Below are 17,145 nucleotides of genomic sequence, written 5' to 3' on the forward strand. Positions count from 1 at the left end.
TCCCCCTTGTACTTCCGCTTAGCGAGAAGCACAAGGAGGTGGCCATCTTGTGGCCAAATAGTAAAACTGCATCTACATATTTTTTACATTGCAATTTACACATATAATAACATTAAGAATTAACTGTTTATTTCCCACACCAAAATATTACCTAAATAAAATTGTACCTAAGGGTCTGAACTTTTTAAATATGCATTTGAAGGGGTATACTACGATCATTTTTTAAATTATAAGCTTGTAAATAGTGATGGACACAAAACGGAAAAAAATGCACCTTTATTTCCAAATAAAATATTGGCGCCATACTTGTGATAGGGACAAAATGTAATCATAACCGAGACAAACGGGCAAATAAAATGCATAGGTTTTAATTATGGTAGTGTGGATTATTTTAAAGCTATAATGGCCGAAATCTGAGAAATCATGAATTTTTTCCATTTTTTTCTTATTAATCCTGTTAAAATGTATTTATAAAAAAAAAATACTTAGCAAAATGTACCACCCGAAGAAAGCCTAATTAGTGTCGGAAAAAACAAGATATAGATCAATAAATTGTGATAAGTAGTGATAAAGTTATTAGCAAATGAATGGGAGGTGAAAATTGCTCTGATGCATAGTTAAAAAATCCCTGCGGGCTGAAATGGTTAAATCTATACCCTGGCAGGGATAACAGGTCCCAAACAGGGTGTAGAATTCAATTACCATGGTCCGGAAGTGGTTTGAAACTCCTGCAATGCAAAATAAAAATGTTAAGGGGCCTCAATTATTCATAGGACTAGTACACTATGTAATGTTGTTGTTTTTTCATTATGTATCAGAACAGTTCAGGTATACTTTAAATCCTTTTAGATTATGAGCACATGGTGAAAAAAAAATACAACTCCCCTGGCTCTGTACTTATCGTTACACTTTCAGTCTACTTTTGTTTGCAAGCTGTGATGAGCAAGAAACCATCATAATCAGTTAAATGACTCTCAGATTTCATTGGGGAAACCTCACACTGGAGAACGGTCAGCCCTTCTGCAACAAGTGCCTCTTTCACAAAATTTTCATTGCATGTGAAAACATGGAACCTGTGCTCCCCAACTGTGTAATAGGATGTATTTAATGACCCAAATATGATCAGGTGACCTCCTGGTTTTAAAAGTGTTAAGATCTTCCTCAGGTTTCTCATGTAGTCCTCTTGATCTTTGCAAACCAGATCCAGCAATAGAAAGGTGATGACACAGTCGGCCTGAGGAACCCCTATTAGGTCTGTTAGAGATTCCGACTCTGTGTCAAACTTCACAACATGGGTAATGGCTGACTTCAGCTTCATCTCTTTGTCCTCACATTCATCACTAGAAAAGGAAAGGATTGGGTTAATGTTGGAGATAGGAAAGAGTTGAATAGCAGGCAATTTGTGTCTTTCTCACTAATGAGGCTGGTGGTACTCACTACTCAGCAATATCCCTGTGTTAATAAGCTCACAAGCATGTTAGTTTAGAGAGTTGAAGGCATGAGTTTACCAATAAGTGGGAAGAGGATATGAAGCTCTCCTGGAACTTTAATCAAAGTGGTAAAGGTGTAACCAGAGGTGAAAATAAACTGAAGCAATAAATAATCTAGGCAATACAGTACAATACAGAGGTGCCAACAGAGTAAAAGTATCAAGTTAAAGGGAAGGTCCAAGCAAAATAAAAAAATGAGTTTCACTTACCTGGGGCTTCTACCAGCCCCATGCAGCCATCCTGTGCCCACGTAGTCACTCACTGCTGCTCTAGTCTTTTGCTGGTAGCTTTCCGACCTCGGAGGTCGGCGGACAGCATTGCGTACGTTTTTACGCATTCCCGCTAGTGCAAGAACATTAACACATACATTTTTACGCGTTACTGGTTCTATGCGTAAATTTTTACTCATTGAACCAGTAATGCGTAAACATGTTTGTGTTAATGTTCCTACATTAGTGGGAATGCGTAAAAACGTACGCAATGCGGCCCGCCGACCTCCGAGGTCGGAAAGCTGCCAGCGGGGGACTGGAGCAGCAGTGAGTGACTATGAGGGCACAGGATGGCTACATGGGGCTGGTAGAAGCCCCAGGTAAGTGAAACTCATTTTTTTATTTTGCTTGGACCTTCCCTTTAACCTCCTTAGCGGTAACCCCGTGTGTGACACGGGGTAAGCCGCCGGAGGGTGCCGCTCAGGCCCTGCTGGGCCGATTTACTTAATTTTTTTTTTGCTGGACGCAGCTAGCACTTTGCTAGCTGCGCCAGCACCCCGATCGCCGCCGCCGCGCGCCCGATCGCCGCTATCCGGTGCGGCGCGCGGCCCCCCCCCCCCAGACCCCGAGCGCTGCCTGGCCAATCAGTGCCAGGCAGCGCCGAGGGGTGGATCGGGTCTCCCAATGACGGACGTCATTCCGCCCCGTCGCCATGGCGACGGGGGAAGCCCTCCAGGAAATCCCGTTCTTTGAATGGGATTTCCTGATCGCCTATCGCCAGAGGCGATCGGCGGGGCTGGGGGGATGCCGCTGAGCAGCGGCTATCATGTAGCGAGCCCTCGGCTCGCTACATGATTTAAAAAAAAAAATAATTTAAAAAAAACTGCTGCGCTGCCCCCTGGCGGTATTTTTCATACCGCCAAGGGGGTTAAAAAAGTATAAAATGAGGGGCAAGGGTGGACTTACTTCTCCGACAAAAAATTCAACTATTGTATAAGATCAAGAAAAACGGTATTTATTCTTACTCCAAAAACTGTTTGCAACGTGTTTCATGGGAGAAGCACTTCACTAGCGTGCACAGCTCCTTGTGTATTTTTGTCTGAGGAACCAGGTTTGAGACCCGTGAAACGCATTGCAAACTGTTTTTGGAGTAAGAATAAATACCGTTTTTCTTGATCTTATACAATAGTTGAGTTTTTCTCGGACAGGGAAGACCACCCTTGCCCCTCATTTTATACCTTTTTAACTTGATATTTTTACTATGTTGGCGCCCTGCTGTATTGTATTGTCTAAGTGATAATTATCCACCGGGTGGATTGGTGTGACCACCACTGGGGACTCTTGATTGCCTGCCTACCTTGTAATTAATAATTGTATGCATCCTCTTACTTTTAAAAATGACTTGTTTTTAGATATCCCACAGTTTTATTTTCTGTTTAAACATTTACAAAGTACGTAGATTTAATGTTTTATTGCCTCTGCTCAATAGCAGTCTATTAAGTAGCCTAGAGCTAAAATACATGAACTGTTGCGCTTTTTCTCTCCCCCCCCCCCCCCCTGCAATCAGAAGCTATGTTACATAGTTACATACTGTAATTACATTATGGAATAAAGCCTTAAGGTGGACCTGAACTCTTGCACAGAACAGAAGGAGAACACACAGAATGCCCCCTGTATGTATTTAAAGAGTTTAGCCTGTCTAATCCCCCCTCATCTGTTACTAAGCACAAGTTGTAATTTGATCTCTCTTCTATGTCACCTGACTGCCACGATAAGCTCATTTGAAAACAGAGGATGTTAACAATATGTTTGCTTCCATGAAAGCAGGAAGTAGACACACTGCAGATTGATTGCAGGATTTGTATCAGCTGTAACAAATAAATGTTTTTCTTTAAGGTTATTATGCTGTTGTGTATCTTTTTAGAGCAGAGAGGAATTCCTGAGTTCAGGTCCGCTTTAACACTTTAACAGCAAAGTTGAGAGTCCCTTATCTTCTCTTCAATGTAAAGATTTGATGATGAAACATGAGGTTCAGAGATGATAGAAGCGCTAGTTTGGCATAGAGCAATATCAGAGAAGTGACTATTAGATTTGGTCATTTAATAGCCACTCACCTTCTTCCTTCTAAGTCGGTAACATGTGCAGTTGTGTGCCCCCAGCTGAAAGCCCCGGTACGATCATCATGCCATTTCATTATCTCCATGATGCATTGCTCATTGGTCCTCATCAGGATGATCTCTTGGAAGAATTCACAGGCAGAATAGAGATAGTGAATAAGGGGGCCACCACTGATGTCAATCAAGATCTTTCCAGTGATATGACCTGCAGCAAATTAAAAGAAATTTAAGCACAAAAATAATTATTGTTATATCTGCCGTGTCAGTGTAACAAATTAAAGGACAACTATCAAAGTTAACTAAAATTCTAAATACCACATATATTCCCAGTAATTACTAGAAAATAGCAATACAAAGGCTTTTTTTTTCATCTTTTCATTTTTATGTGAAGACAATATGACATTTACAGGGAACAGTTTTCACTGTTTGCCTTACTATGGAGGACTGTATCCAGCACAAGCACATCCAGCGTACAGAGACAGCCCTCACTACCAGTACAACCCTGACTGGAATTGTCTTCAGAATAATAGAAAGCAGAAATATAGCTTCAAATGTGTGTACATAACTCATCATCAGCTGCAGCTCTGTGTGTTTTTGTGTGTTTCTCTCTTACTGACAGTGTAAGGTGAGCAGATACAGTAAAAGTTCCTTTTTTGAATGGGGGGGGGGGGGGGGGGGGGTTGAAGCATCCAAGAACAAGAATAAAGTAAGCCTCCTTCTCTTGAGATCTTTCTCTGTATCCCTCAGCTGTACTCATATGATCTATCAGATTGCAGTGTGTGTGTGTGTGCAGGGCCGGATTTATATTTTTCACCACCCTAGGCCCAACTTTCACCAAGTGCCCCTTGCAAATCTAAATAGAACACATTTGTACAATAGTGGAGCATATTATTAAATACAATGCAGAACATAAGATGGTGATGTGTTGTGTTAAGCTGTGGTATGTATCTTTTCACATTCCAGATATGGAAATTTAGGCCCAGTGCACACCAAAACCCAGGGCCGGAGCTACCATAGAAAAAAATAGGCAACTGCCCCAGGGCCCCAGAGCCTGTAGGGGCCCCCAAGTTGTCCCTCCCCATCTTAACTGTTGCTCCCCAGGGACTCTGCAGAGTCTGTTAAGTTGGGAGGTGATTGGGGGAGGGTCAGCAGCCAGCTCAGGGGCCCAGGAGGGAAGTTTGGCTGCAACAAAGGGCCTCTAATGACGCTGTTTGGTCAGGGGGTGTCTGTTGGGGGGCCCCCAGGCTAATTTTGCCCTAGGGCCCAACTGTTACTTGAACTGGCCCTGCCAAAACCTCTAGCAGATCCACAAAACGCTGTGCACCAGCCCATTGAAATACATTAGCCAAGCATTTTCCAAGGCGGATGCGGTTTGCGGATTACTTCAAAAAACGCTCGGTGTGCACTGGGCCTAATTCACATTTCTTAATGGTCCAAAATCAGTAATGCATTTCTTTAACTAGGCTTACTAAAAGCTCTCCTTAATCACGGTAGCGGTAGGCTAGCGACACACAGATTGTCGCTAGCTGACTGTTTACCTGGAGGCTGTCAGTCACCGCCGCTCCCCCGCCTCCTGTATATCGCGGCTCCCGCCTCCGTAAGCCAATTGGAGGAAGCTTACGGAGGAGGGGAGGAAAAGGACGCAGGCGGTGGAGCCGCGATATACAGGAGGTGGGGACAGGCAGAGGTAAATACCAGGCTAGCGACAATCTGTGTGTTGCTAGCTTATCGCTTTTTATAATGGGGGACAGCAAAGTGTGTGTGTGTGTGGGGGTGGAGGGGCTGGAGTGCATCTTTTTACCAGCAGAAGAGTATGCATGTTCCTGCCTCAGTGCATCCCGGGAGATTTAGTCCGTGGATGCAAGAACTGGACTTGCAAACATAGGCTATATCTCCCGGCATGCACACACCTTTGCCAGAAAATAAAAATGCAGCACTGTGCAGAAGTCTGTGTAGAAGAATGTGGATCCCACAGGGACGACAGACCAGAGGAGCAGCACCCTGTAGCCAAGTTATAATGCTCACCCCAATGGCACGCTCTTATTGGTAGGTTATTTTTAAAAAAATAATAACTTCAACAGCTGCAATCATTTATTCAGCATCAGCAATTAAACCCTAAATAATCCTGTTGTGTTGTAAGTTTAAAAACAGATAGAAAAGCACTCGTTTTGCCACACAATACACACACATTTGTTATTCTTGTAGAATAATCAGTTGTTGCAGACTGACTGACAGGGCTGGAATATAACGTTGGCAGCAAGTGGTGATCTGAACTCTGCATGTCAGATAGACAGACAGAGACGGCCAGCTCTCACTTCCCTTCCCCCGCAGCAGCGTGTACTAAAAGTTCAGCAATGTTTGCTAATTACCGATGCATATTGCATAGCATGACAGAGACACATAGAAGGACAGCCTTCCTTCTAGAAGCCGTGTGAGAAGGGAAGAGACGACCTGGGACAGAAAGTGTAGTGGGAAACGAAGAGAGCAGAAAGGCAGCTCTGCACTCCAGTGATAAGAGCAATAGCCAGTGATACAGCACAGCATCTTAATCCGGTGGCAGAGCAGTTCAGTAACTACCTGTATATCATGCCTGCACTTTCTCCATACGCTCTTCGAGTCTCCCGCTCCGCTATGCTGTCAGCCCCTCCCCTTCAGAGTCAGAGTGGGGAAAAGGGGCAGAACGAAACACAGAGCATGCATGAGAGACTCGAAGAGGAAGAGGACAGCGCTGCACAGAAATGTAATTATAGAAGAGCTGATCTGCTGACAGCTGTAACATCACCCCAGGTCAAGCTCCGCCCTAGTCCTGGGCCTATGTGGCCTGCCCACAAATCCGGCCGTGTGTGTGTGTGTGTGTGTGTGTGTGTGTGGGCAGGGCAGAAACAAACAGTAAACCATTCCTCTGTGAAAAGTGACAGAAAAGTGAAACCTATCTACGTAGAACAGCTCTGCCCTCCCTCCCCCGTTGCCAACACAGTTGTTACTACAGTTTATAAACAAAACATTTTTTTTACACAGTGTAACGATCGGTGTCTGCACGCAGAGAGAATCTGATTATTGGTGATCTGCAGTATCACCAAGAATACAGATCTATACCTGATTATGGGTGATCTGCAGAATCACCAATAATACAGATATAGTGCTAACCTCTGGACACCTCTAGATATATATATATATGGTGAGTGTTTGGTGTAACAGTATGACTTTGTGCAACCCACCTGATGAACAGGTGACCCTAAGCAGTACAGAAGGCACTGCTATGGAGAGTACAGAAACCTTCCAGCAGCCTGAGACTCTCCAAGGGGTGGAGTCAGGCTGAAGGTAGGAAGAACCAGAGAGTGAGTGACACCTGAAGGTGGATGTCACTGACTGATATTGGAGACTATCTCTTAAATGGCGAGAGATAGCTCTCGAGGTCGGGCAAGCCAGGTCGGCAACACACGGACAGATAAAGTACAAAGACAGAAGGCTGATTCGGTATCCAAGTCAGGCAGGGTTTGGCAACGTGATCTCAGATATGCGAGGTACCGAATCAGAAAGCAGAGGGATAGTCAGGAAAGCATCAGGTCATAACAAATATCAAACAATGCCTAGTCTTGGGTGTGAGGTCCGTGGTCTCTACACCCCAGAACTAGTCTGATGTATAACAGAATGATAACACAAGTTCCCTAGTCTTGGGTGTGAGGTCCGTGGTCTCTACACCCTGGAACTAGTCTGATGTATAACAGAATGATAACACAAGTTCCCTAGTTTTGGGTGTGAGGTCCGTGGTCTCTACACCCTGGAACTAGTCTGAAGTATAACAGAATAATAACACAAGTGATCTGGCTCAGTGTGAATTCCCAGGTCCTCCTGGTTCAAACACACTGTTGGATCTGACTAAGGTCTGAGTGCTTCCACGTAGTGATCGCAACGGCAGACAATTTGAGAGTGGCCAGCAGTAACCATATATAGAGCAGTGCTCTCTGGCGCCACCCTAAAGTGATCAACCAATGGTTACCAGATCTGAAGTCAGCTGACCGGCCTGGTCAGCTGATCCCCCCTTGACCATCATAAAAGTTCTGCCTTTCAGCGCGCGCGCGCGTATTCCTAAACCTGTGTGAACTAACAGGCTCAGCCACACCAGCTGCACGCTGCTGCGTGCAAACCGCCGCGCTGGACGCAGAACCAGCCGCCTTGCTGTCAGTACATGCGGCGGCTTTTCCGCGTTCTGCCATGTCACTAGATGCACGCTTCCGTGTGCAGACCGCCGCGTTGGACGCAGAATCAGCCGCCTTGCTGTCAGTACACGCGGCGGCTTTTCCGCGTTCTCTCACAGTACCCCCCCCCCCCCTGAGGAGTGGACTCCGGACATCTCCTACCCGGCTTCCCAGGATGCAAGTTATGGAATTCCTTTTTTAACTCCTCTGCGTGCATACGACAGTCTGGCACTCAAGTTCTTTCCTCTATGCCTTACCCCTTCCAGTGAACCAAATACTGCACAAGCCGCAAGTCCAGAATCTTCTCAATTTCATACTCAGGTTGGTCATCAATCAACACGGGGGGGGGGGGGATCCATGTGCACTGCCGGCTTGAGCAAGGACACATGAAATGATCTCACACCTCGCATGCTGGTAGGGAGATCAATGGCATAAGTGACATTATTGATTTTCCTGGTTACTGGAAAAGGACCCACAAATCTAGGACCTAACTTGGGTGATAGTTGCTTTAGAGCCAAATGTCGTGTGGACACCCAGACCAAGTCACCTGGAAGAAATTCCCATTCTATGGAACGTCTCTTGTCAGCCTGTTTATTCTGATTCTGAAAAGCTCTCCTCAGATTTCTTTCAACCATTCCCCAAATCTGTTTCAAAGACTTCTGCCAGTTCTCCAGGGCTGGAAACGGAGTAGAAGCCACTGGCAATGGGGTGAACTTAGGTAACCTTCCCGTCACCACCTGAAATGGGGAAAATCCTGAGGAGGAACTCTTCAGATTGTTGTGTGCAAATTCTGCAAACGGCAAAAATTTGACCCAGTCGGTTTTTGCGTCTGCAACATAACACCTCAGAAATTATTCCAGAGACTGATTCGTTCTTTTGGTCTGGCCATTGGTCTGTGGGTGGTAGCCTGATGAAAAAGAAATCTCCATGTCTAACTGATGGCAGAATGCCCTCCAAAACTTGGAAACAAATTGGACTCCCCGATCTGACACTATATTTTCCGGAATGCCATGTAGCCGGAAAATATGCTGGATGAAGAGATCGGCCAATTCCTGGGCCGAGGGGAGTCCTTTCAGGGGGACAAAATGGGCCATCTTACTGAATCGATCGACTACCACCCAAATGACCATCATGCCCTCAGACCTGGGGAGCTCGCCCACAAAATCCATGGACAAATGAGTCCATGGTTCACTCGGGACTGGCAGAGGCTGCAATGTTCCAACAGGTGCCTGACGGGAGGGTTTGCGCCTAGCACACACTGCACATTCCCTCACATACTCCTTGCAGTCAGTTGCCAATGACAGCCACCAAGCACATCTAGCAATGAGATCTTGAGTTCTGGTGGCCCCAGGATGCCCAGCATTCTTGTGGGAATGGAACAGCTGCAATATTTGTAGGCGAAAAGGCAATGGTAAAAACATGACCCCCTCAGGCTTCCCCTCTGGTACATCTTGTTGGAACGGACCCAACGTGACTGTCCAGTCTTTCCAGGTCTCAGTGGCTGCCAGAACCATCTTTTGAGGAACAATGGTTTCTGGGTCTGAGGGCTGTGCTGTCTTGCGCTCAAAACATCTGGATAAGGCATCAGCCTTGATGTTTTTACTACCAGGGGTATACGTGATTACAAATCTGAATCTTGAGAAAAATAATGACCACCGGGCCTGTTGGGGGCTAAGTCTCTTAGCCTCTTCAATGTACTCCAAATTCTTGTGGTCAGTGTAAACCGTAATGGTATGTTCTGCCCCTTCTAGCCAATGTCGCCATTCCTCAAAGGCCAATTTGATGGCTAGAAGTTCCCTATTGCCTATATCGTAGTTTTTCTCTGTGGGTGAAAATCTACGGGAAAAATAGGCACAAGGATGCAGTTTTCCCTGCAAACTGGAACGCTGAGACAGCACAGCCCCTACGCCTACCTCTGAGGCATCTACCTCCACGATAAAGGGAAAGGAGATGTCAACATGTCTCAGTATGAGTGCAGAACAGAACAGTTTCTTCAGGGTGGAGAAAGCAGCATGGGCCTCAGGGGACCAGTGGTGAGTATCTGCCCCTTTTTTGGTGAGACTGTTGAGAGGTGAAATCACCGTAGAGTACCCGTTTATGAACCTCCTATAGTAGTTGGCGAACCCCAGGAATCTCTGGAGAGCTTTCAGCCCCACAGGTTGGGGCCACTCCAAGACAGCTGAAACTTTCCAGGGTCCATAGAGAGCAGGGATGGTCGTAGTCAGACAACTTCGCTACGCTGGAACTACGCGTATTTTTACGCAAATACGCTTCGCAATCTACGGCTCCGAAATCAGCCACTTCGCTGCGTTAGCATACCGTAGACTACGCATTAAAATACGCAAGCTTCACGTATTGCGTAGCGTAGTTGATGCGACCGCTTATGCCCTTATGCGGAAAAATTTCCGCAATAATCTGCTAACTATGCGCATACACAAACTAATATAAGCATACATTCCAACATCCAATGCGGAATTGTATGCATATAAAGGGCAATAAAATTTTTGCGCATGCGCAATGACCCATATAAATGCAGTTACCGCACGCGTAGTTGACTTCGCAAAACATACGTCAACTACGCGTAGCGGGCGAAGCTACGCATAGCGGGACTACGACTACGCGGAAATGCGTACGTGTAGTTCTTAAACTTCGCCTATGAACTACGATGCGTAGTTGCGTACTACGATGCGTAGATTCGCGCTGGCGTAGTTTACGAGCAACCCTGATAGAGAGGCCAGAGTTCGAAATTATGTACCCCACAAAGGCGACAGAGGTCACTTCGAAAATGCACTTCTCCAATTTAGCATATAGCATATTTTGTCTTAACTTTTGTAACACAAACTTAACATGCTTTCTGTGTTCTGAGAGGTTGGACGAGAAAATTAGTATGTCGTCTAAATACACTAAGACGAATTTGCCCAATACCTCCCTGAACACCTCATTAATAAGCTCTTGGAAGACGGCCGGGGCGTTACACAACCCGAAGGGCATAACTAGGTACTCGTAATGCCCATCGGGCGTGTTAAAGGCCGTCTTCCATTCATCACCGTCCCTGATACGCACAAGGTTGTATGCACCCCTTAAATCCAGCTTTGAGAAAATCTTAGCACTGGTGACCTGAGTAAACAAATCGTCTATCAAGGGCAGAGGATAACGATTCTTTACTGTAATTTTATTTAAGCCCCGATAATCAATGCATGGACGGAGGCCTCCAACCTTCTTTTTCACAAAAAAGAACCCGGCCCCTGCTGGGGACCGAGAAGGACGTATAAAACCCTTAGCTAAATTTTCTCGGATGTATTCTTGCATGGCTAATTTTTCTGGCCCAGATAGATTATAGAGATGACCTCTTGGGGGCATACAACCAGACCTGAGATCAATGGGGCAATCAAAAGGACGGTGTGGAGGAAGTGTATCAGCTGACTTAGGACAAAATACGTCCGCAAATTCTGAATACTGATCTGGCAATACCTCCATGTGAATCTTGGTTTCACCCAAGGTTACCTTCGCTAGACAATGATGATAACAATGGGTAGACCAGCTCGTTAGCTGACCTGTAGCCCAACTGATCTGAGGCGAGTGAAGTTGTAACCATGGCATACCAAGAATGATCATGGAGGTTGTCATTCGCAACACCAGAAACTGTAAATTCTCTTTATGTAACACCCCTACCGTAAACCTTAACTCAGGGGTCTGAGACAGAGGGTGGTTACTCTGCAGGGGAGAGTCATCCACTGCAGTGACCAGAATCTGTTGCTTCAATGGGGAAATTGGAATCCCCAATTTCTTAGCAAATTCATAATCCATGAGTCAATGAAGGATTTAGTGGTCTCTATTAAATGGACGTCGGTATGCACACCTAGTAACAAGGTAACAAGTAATGAACAGGCGGGTGCTACAGTCGATAAACCAGACCTGTATGAGGTCTTACAACATCTAAAGATACAAAAAATGACCGGCACACCAAGCTAGTGAGTTGCTTAAATCTTGTGTTTATATAATATAATCATCAATGAACAGGATGGTCACAAAGTACAAAGGGCTGTGGACAACAGATCACAGCCCAGTAAATGTACACTCAGTTAGTGGTAACAATAATGGTACAAAGCTGAACAACAGAGACAAGTACAAAACGTGGATGGTTACATAAAAAACATGCAATCACTACATGAGATCAGCAGCAGCTGTGAAACGCATATAGAGCTAGTGCTGGGAGCAAACAGTATTCTAATCAGGCTAGTGAATCTACCCAGTAAGGCTCTGAGCTTCTGTCAGCGTTTCAGAAGTTAGTGCAGTGATCAGCAGAAGGAATGTCCATATTTACCCTTAGGGTAAATATGGACATTCCTTCTGCTGATCACTGCACTAACTTCTGAAACGCTGACAGAAGCTCAGAGCCTTACTGGGTAGATTCACTAGCCTGATTAGAATACTGTTTGCTCCCAGCACTAGCTCTATATGCGTTTCACAGCTGCTGCTGATCTCATGTAGTGATTGCATGTTTTTTATGTAACCATCCACGTTTTGTACTTGTCTCTGTTGTTCAGCTTTGTACCATTATTGTTACCACTAACTGAGTGTACATTTACTGGGCTGTGATCTGTTGTCCACAGCCCTTTGTACTTTGTGACCATCCTGTTCATTGATGATTATATTATATAAACACAAGATTTAAGCAACTCACTAGCTTGGTGTGCCGGTCATTTTTTGTATCTTTGGATTTAGTGGTCTCTGTCTTATCCTTCCAAGATATAGTACAAGGGAGGAGCAAACGTTTATCATCTAGAGGTAATGGCTGCGCGCCTTGGGTATTACCTCCGACTACACCTAGGCGGCAGCGTTTCCCGACTTCTTGGGACAATTCTGCACTTTATGACCCCCCTCAGCACAGTATAGACAGAGCTGCTCTGTTTCTTTGTGCCTTCGTTCCACCCGGGACAATCTCGATCGACCAATCTGCATTGGTTCTGGTGGAGGCGAAGCGGGTGGAGATGAAACAGATGGAGGCGCAGCGTAGGACACATATACTACATTGTTCCTACCCCGAGTCTGTCTTTGGTAACGTAAGCGACGGTCAATCCTGATGGCCGATGAAATGGCCTCATCAATAGACTTCGGCTCAGGATGACCCAGCATAAGATCAGAAACTGCGTCTGACAAGCCTGACAAAAAGCAGTCTAGAAGAGCAAATGAGTCCCATCTAGCTGACACTGCCCACTTCCTGAACTCTGCAGCATAGTTCTCTACCGGACCCTTGCCCTGCCGCAGTGTCTTAAGGTTCCACTCAGCGGTAGAGGCAATGTCCGGATCATCATAAATTATAGCCATAGCTTTAAAGAATTCTTCCACCGAAGTTAGGGCCGGATGCCCTGTCTGAAGATTATATGCCCAAGTCTGGGAATCCCCTGACAACAAGGTCTTAATAAAGGTTACTCTCTGTGCCATGGTTCCTGACGAATTAGGCCTTAACTCAAAGTATGACAACACTCTATTTCTAAAATTCCGGAAGTCAGATCTGTGACCAGAAAACCTTTTAGAGAAATAAAGGTAGAAGACCGAGAGTCCAATATAGTGTAGTATGTATTAGAAAGGGAAGGGGTGTAATATGAAATGTAAGTATTATACTCACAAACCAGGGTTGCCTCCAAAGCAACCACTATTAAGGCAGGTGGGGAGAACAGGCCTGTCCCCACTCAGGATTAAGACGTCGCTCTCTGTGGATAGGAGGAAATTGTAGGGTAGATCACCCTTCCACCAAGGGTGGACTTCTAGATGCGCAGAGATGTACAGAGGCGCCGGTAGGATAAAAGTTACTAAAAAGTTTAAAATTGTTCCGGTTGCGGTGGTGGACCAGCTAACCATAAACAGACATATATACTGTCGAAATGCAAAAAATATACAATTTATTCATTTACTCCCAATGAAAAGTCGCAACGCATTTCGCAGGCAAGAACCCGCTTCCTCAGGCAATACAAGACAGGAGCAATACACTGGAAAATGACAGAGATAAGTAACAACCATCAGAATACTATGTGTGGTACAATTGTATAATTTTGGTGTGTTATATACATATATAATTGTTAGAGCGTGGAGGATCCATACATGCATATATTCTAAAAAGAGGGTACTGTATTTCACTAAAATATTATCTAAAATAATAACATAATGGAATGGGGTAGTATATTGTAGAATATTCTGTGTTCCTAATACATATAGATGTATCTATAGATGTGGCAGAACATTTTTCTGTATTAATATTGGACCAAAGACGATGCATGAGTGTCTCATGGTGTCTATGTGTGGGTTGTATGGGGGATTGGGTGCGAGTGCTTTTAAATGAGCGGCAGGAGAAATTGATTGCTGTATGGTGGAATTTGGAAGGGAGTGCACACGTGGTGCCTACAGGTGAGGAGGGGTGGGAGTGTAGGTATATATAGACGTGGGTGTGAGAGAGTATTATGCGGATTAGAAACTTACCAGCATGTAGTCTAGAAGTTGCTTGGCACCTCTGTGCTGGCATTATGCGAGTGAGGGGTTTAAAAAGGGAAGTAGGGAGGCGGTGGATGACGTAGGTGGAGCAGGGTAGTAGGGAGGAAGTGATTGGGCAGCTCGAAGTATGTGACCAATGGGGAAGGGATGGGCGGGGACGGGTGGACGGCTCTGATGCGTATTGCACGTCGCATGAGCCGGGTGGCTGCGCGCGGTGGACGGTGGGGCGGGGATGATGTGGCCGCTACAATATGCGCATGTGCGGACAAAGTACGGTGTGCGGAGAGTATGGAGTGTTGGGTGTTCCCTACACTTCCGCATCTCTGGCGGGCATTTTGGAAAAGGGAAGAGAGGGGGTGAGGTAGATGGCAGGTTGCCCATACTCAAAGTATATTAAAATTATAGTGAGGGAAACTTACATAATTAACATCCCAGTAGTGTCATGGCTGTGTGGAAAGAATTACTAGATAGTTTATAGACGTAACAATTCTTTTAGCCTGTTATATTAAACAAAGAGCACTGCTGCCCTCTACTGGACTAAACACCAAACTATATATAAATATACACGAATATAGAGAGTATTCTGGCTCTGTGTTTAACAACCATGTTCTGGCTAAATCTCAACAATAGTTACATATAGATTATTTATGTTCATTCAAGAATGTGCGATATTACGAGCATGTGTGTATAAAAACATGAAGACCGTATACACGTATAAATCCCTACACATACATACATGCATATGTACATAGATATACATACAATACGCAATAAGTAATAAATAATAAATTAAATAAAAACAGTATTCCGACTTTTTTGGCCGTGGTGAGAAAATTTCTAAAACTTGATGATACAATAAATATAATATAAAATAAACATAAAAATAAACATCAAAGTTTTTGTAAATAAGTAGTTAGGAACTTCCTAAATAAGGGATAAAAGCTTTTTGTTGTCCAAGGCGCTTGGTCATAAAGCGTGCCCTGTATATGATAATCTTCAATGTACTAAAAAATTATTCTACAAACGTTATATCGATGACCTAATTTTTATATGGAAAGGTCCCATTAATCTAATTCCGTCCTTTGTCGATTTCCTCAACACGAACCCAGCAGGCTTACAGTTTACCTTCCACCATGACCCCAGCTCCATAGAATTTCTGGACCTAGTTCTATACACAGACTCATCCCGTATACTAACTAGGACTTTTTTTAAACCCATGGACGCCAACAATTACATACATTACCACATTTTCCATCATCGCCCCTGGACCAAAAACACCCCATACAGTCAATACAAGAGAATGTACCGCAACTGCACAGAGACACAGGTATATAACACCCAATCCAAAGTCTTGACCAAAAAATTCACAGACCGCAAATACCCCAAAAAACTACTAAAAGACGCACAACAAAAAGCCAAAATACAGAACCCCCCACGTTCTACTCCCAATTCCCAGACCAATGACACACCCCGGTTCATCACGAAATACAGTGCTCAACATTCATCAATTCGCAATATTTTAAACAACAGGTGGGAAATCCTACTACAGGATCCCCACCTCCGTTCTATCCTTGCTCCAAAACCAGCAGTTACCTACAAACGTGCCCCCAACCTGCGCGGAATGCTAGCTCCTAGTAAGCTGCGCACATCGCATACTGACCCCACCCCTATCCCCATAAGTTCACCCCTAGGTTCCTATCCTTGTAATCATAAAAAATGTCTAGCCTGTAAATTCATCCACCAGACCACAACATTCCAATCTCAGGTCACCAAAACAGATCACCAGATTAAATACCATATTAACTGCGAATCAAAATATATAATTTACATCATCTCATGCCCCTGCCAGCTCCAGTATGTGGGCAGGACCACTCAACCCGCAAGATCCAGAATAGGACAGCACAAAAGGAACATACTCAAAAAATACCCCCTTCACAGCGTATCACGTCACTTCACTACCCACCATGACAGCAATCCAGAACTCTTCCATATCACACTGATTGACGCTATCCCACACAACCGGTCCAACTCGTTTGAGCTCCTCAAATCACGTGAGATGTACTGGATCCAAATCTTAAAATCCCTTACTCCGGGTGGTCTTAACGAACAGCTGGAGAAAATTCATTAAACAACTCTCCCCTCAGATATCACCTATCATTTTTAAATCGTCCTCTCTCTAATTTTTTAGTACATTGAAGATTATCATATACAGGGTACGCTTTATGACCAAGCGCCTTGGACAACAAAAAGCTTTTATCCCTTATTTAGGAAGTTCCTAACTACTTATTTACAAAAACTTTGATGTTTATTTTTATGTTTATTTTATATTATATTTATTGTATCATCAAGTTTTAGACATTTTCTCAATTTTCTCTTTTAATTTATTATTTATTACTTATTGCGTATTGTATGTATATCTATGTACATATGCATGTATGTATGTGTAGGGATTTATACGTGTATACGGTCTTCATGTTTTTATACACACATGCTCGTAATATCGCACATTCTTGAATGAACATAAATAATCTATATGTAACTATTGTTGAGATTTAGCCAGAACATGGTTGTTAAACACAGAGCTAGAATACTCTCTATATTCGTGTATATTTATATATCGTTTGGTGTTTAGTCCAGTAGA

General features: G+C 44.3%; 1 protein-coding gene across 1 annotated transcript in view; it reads right to left on the reverse strand.

Annotated features, from left to right (window-relative positions):
• Positions 1-507: 507 nt before the first annotated feature.
• Positions 508-17,145, reverse strand: part of LOC137522999 (indolethylamine N-methyltransferase-like) — a 32,723-nt gene continuing 16,085 nt past the window's right edge. Inside the window, exons 2-3 of the mRNA XM_068243174.1 lie at positions 3,814-4,021; positions 508-1,340 (exon numbers count right to left, since the gene is read on the reverse strand). Of these exons, the coding sequence (XP_068099275.1) occupies positions 917-1,340; positions 3,814-4,021 (632 nt within the window). The 3' untranslated portion in view covers positions 508-916. The remainder of the gene's footprint in view (positions 1,341-3,813; positions 4,022-17,145) is intronic.

This window comes from Hyperolius riggenbachi, chromosome 6 (genome assembly GCF_040937935.1).
Source record: "Hyperolius riggenbachi isolate aHypRig1 chromosome 6, aHypRig1.pri, whole genome shotgun sequence".
Lineage (NCBI taxonomy): Eukaryota > Metazoa > Chordata > Amphibia > Anura > Hyperoliidae > Hyperolius > Hyperolius riggenbachi.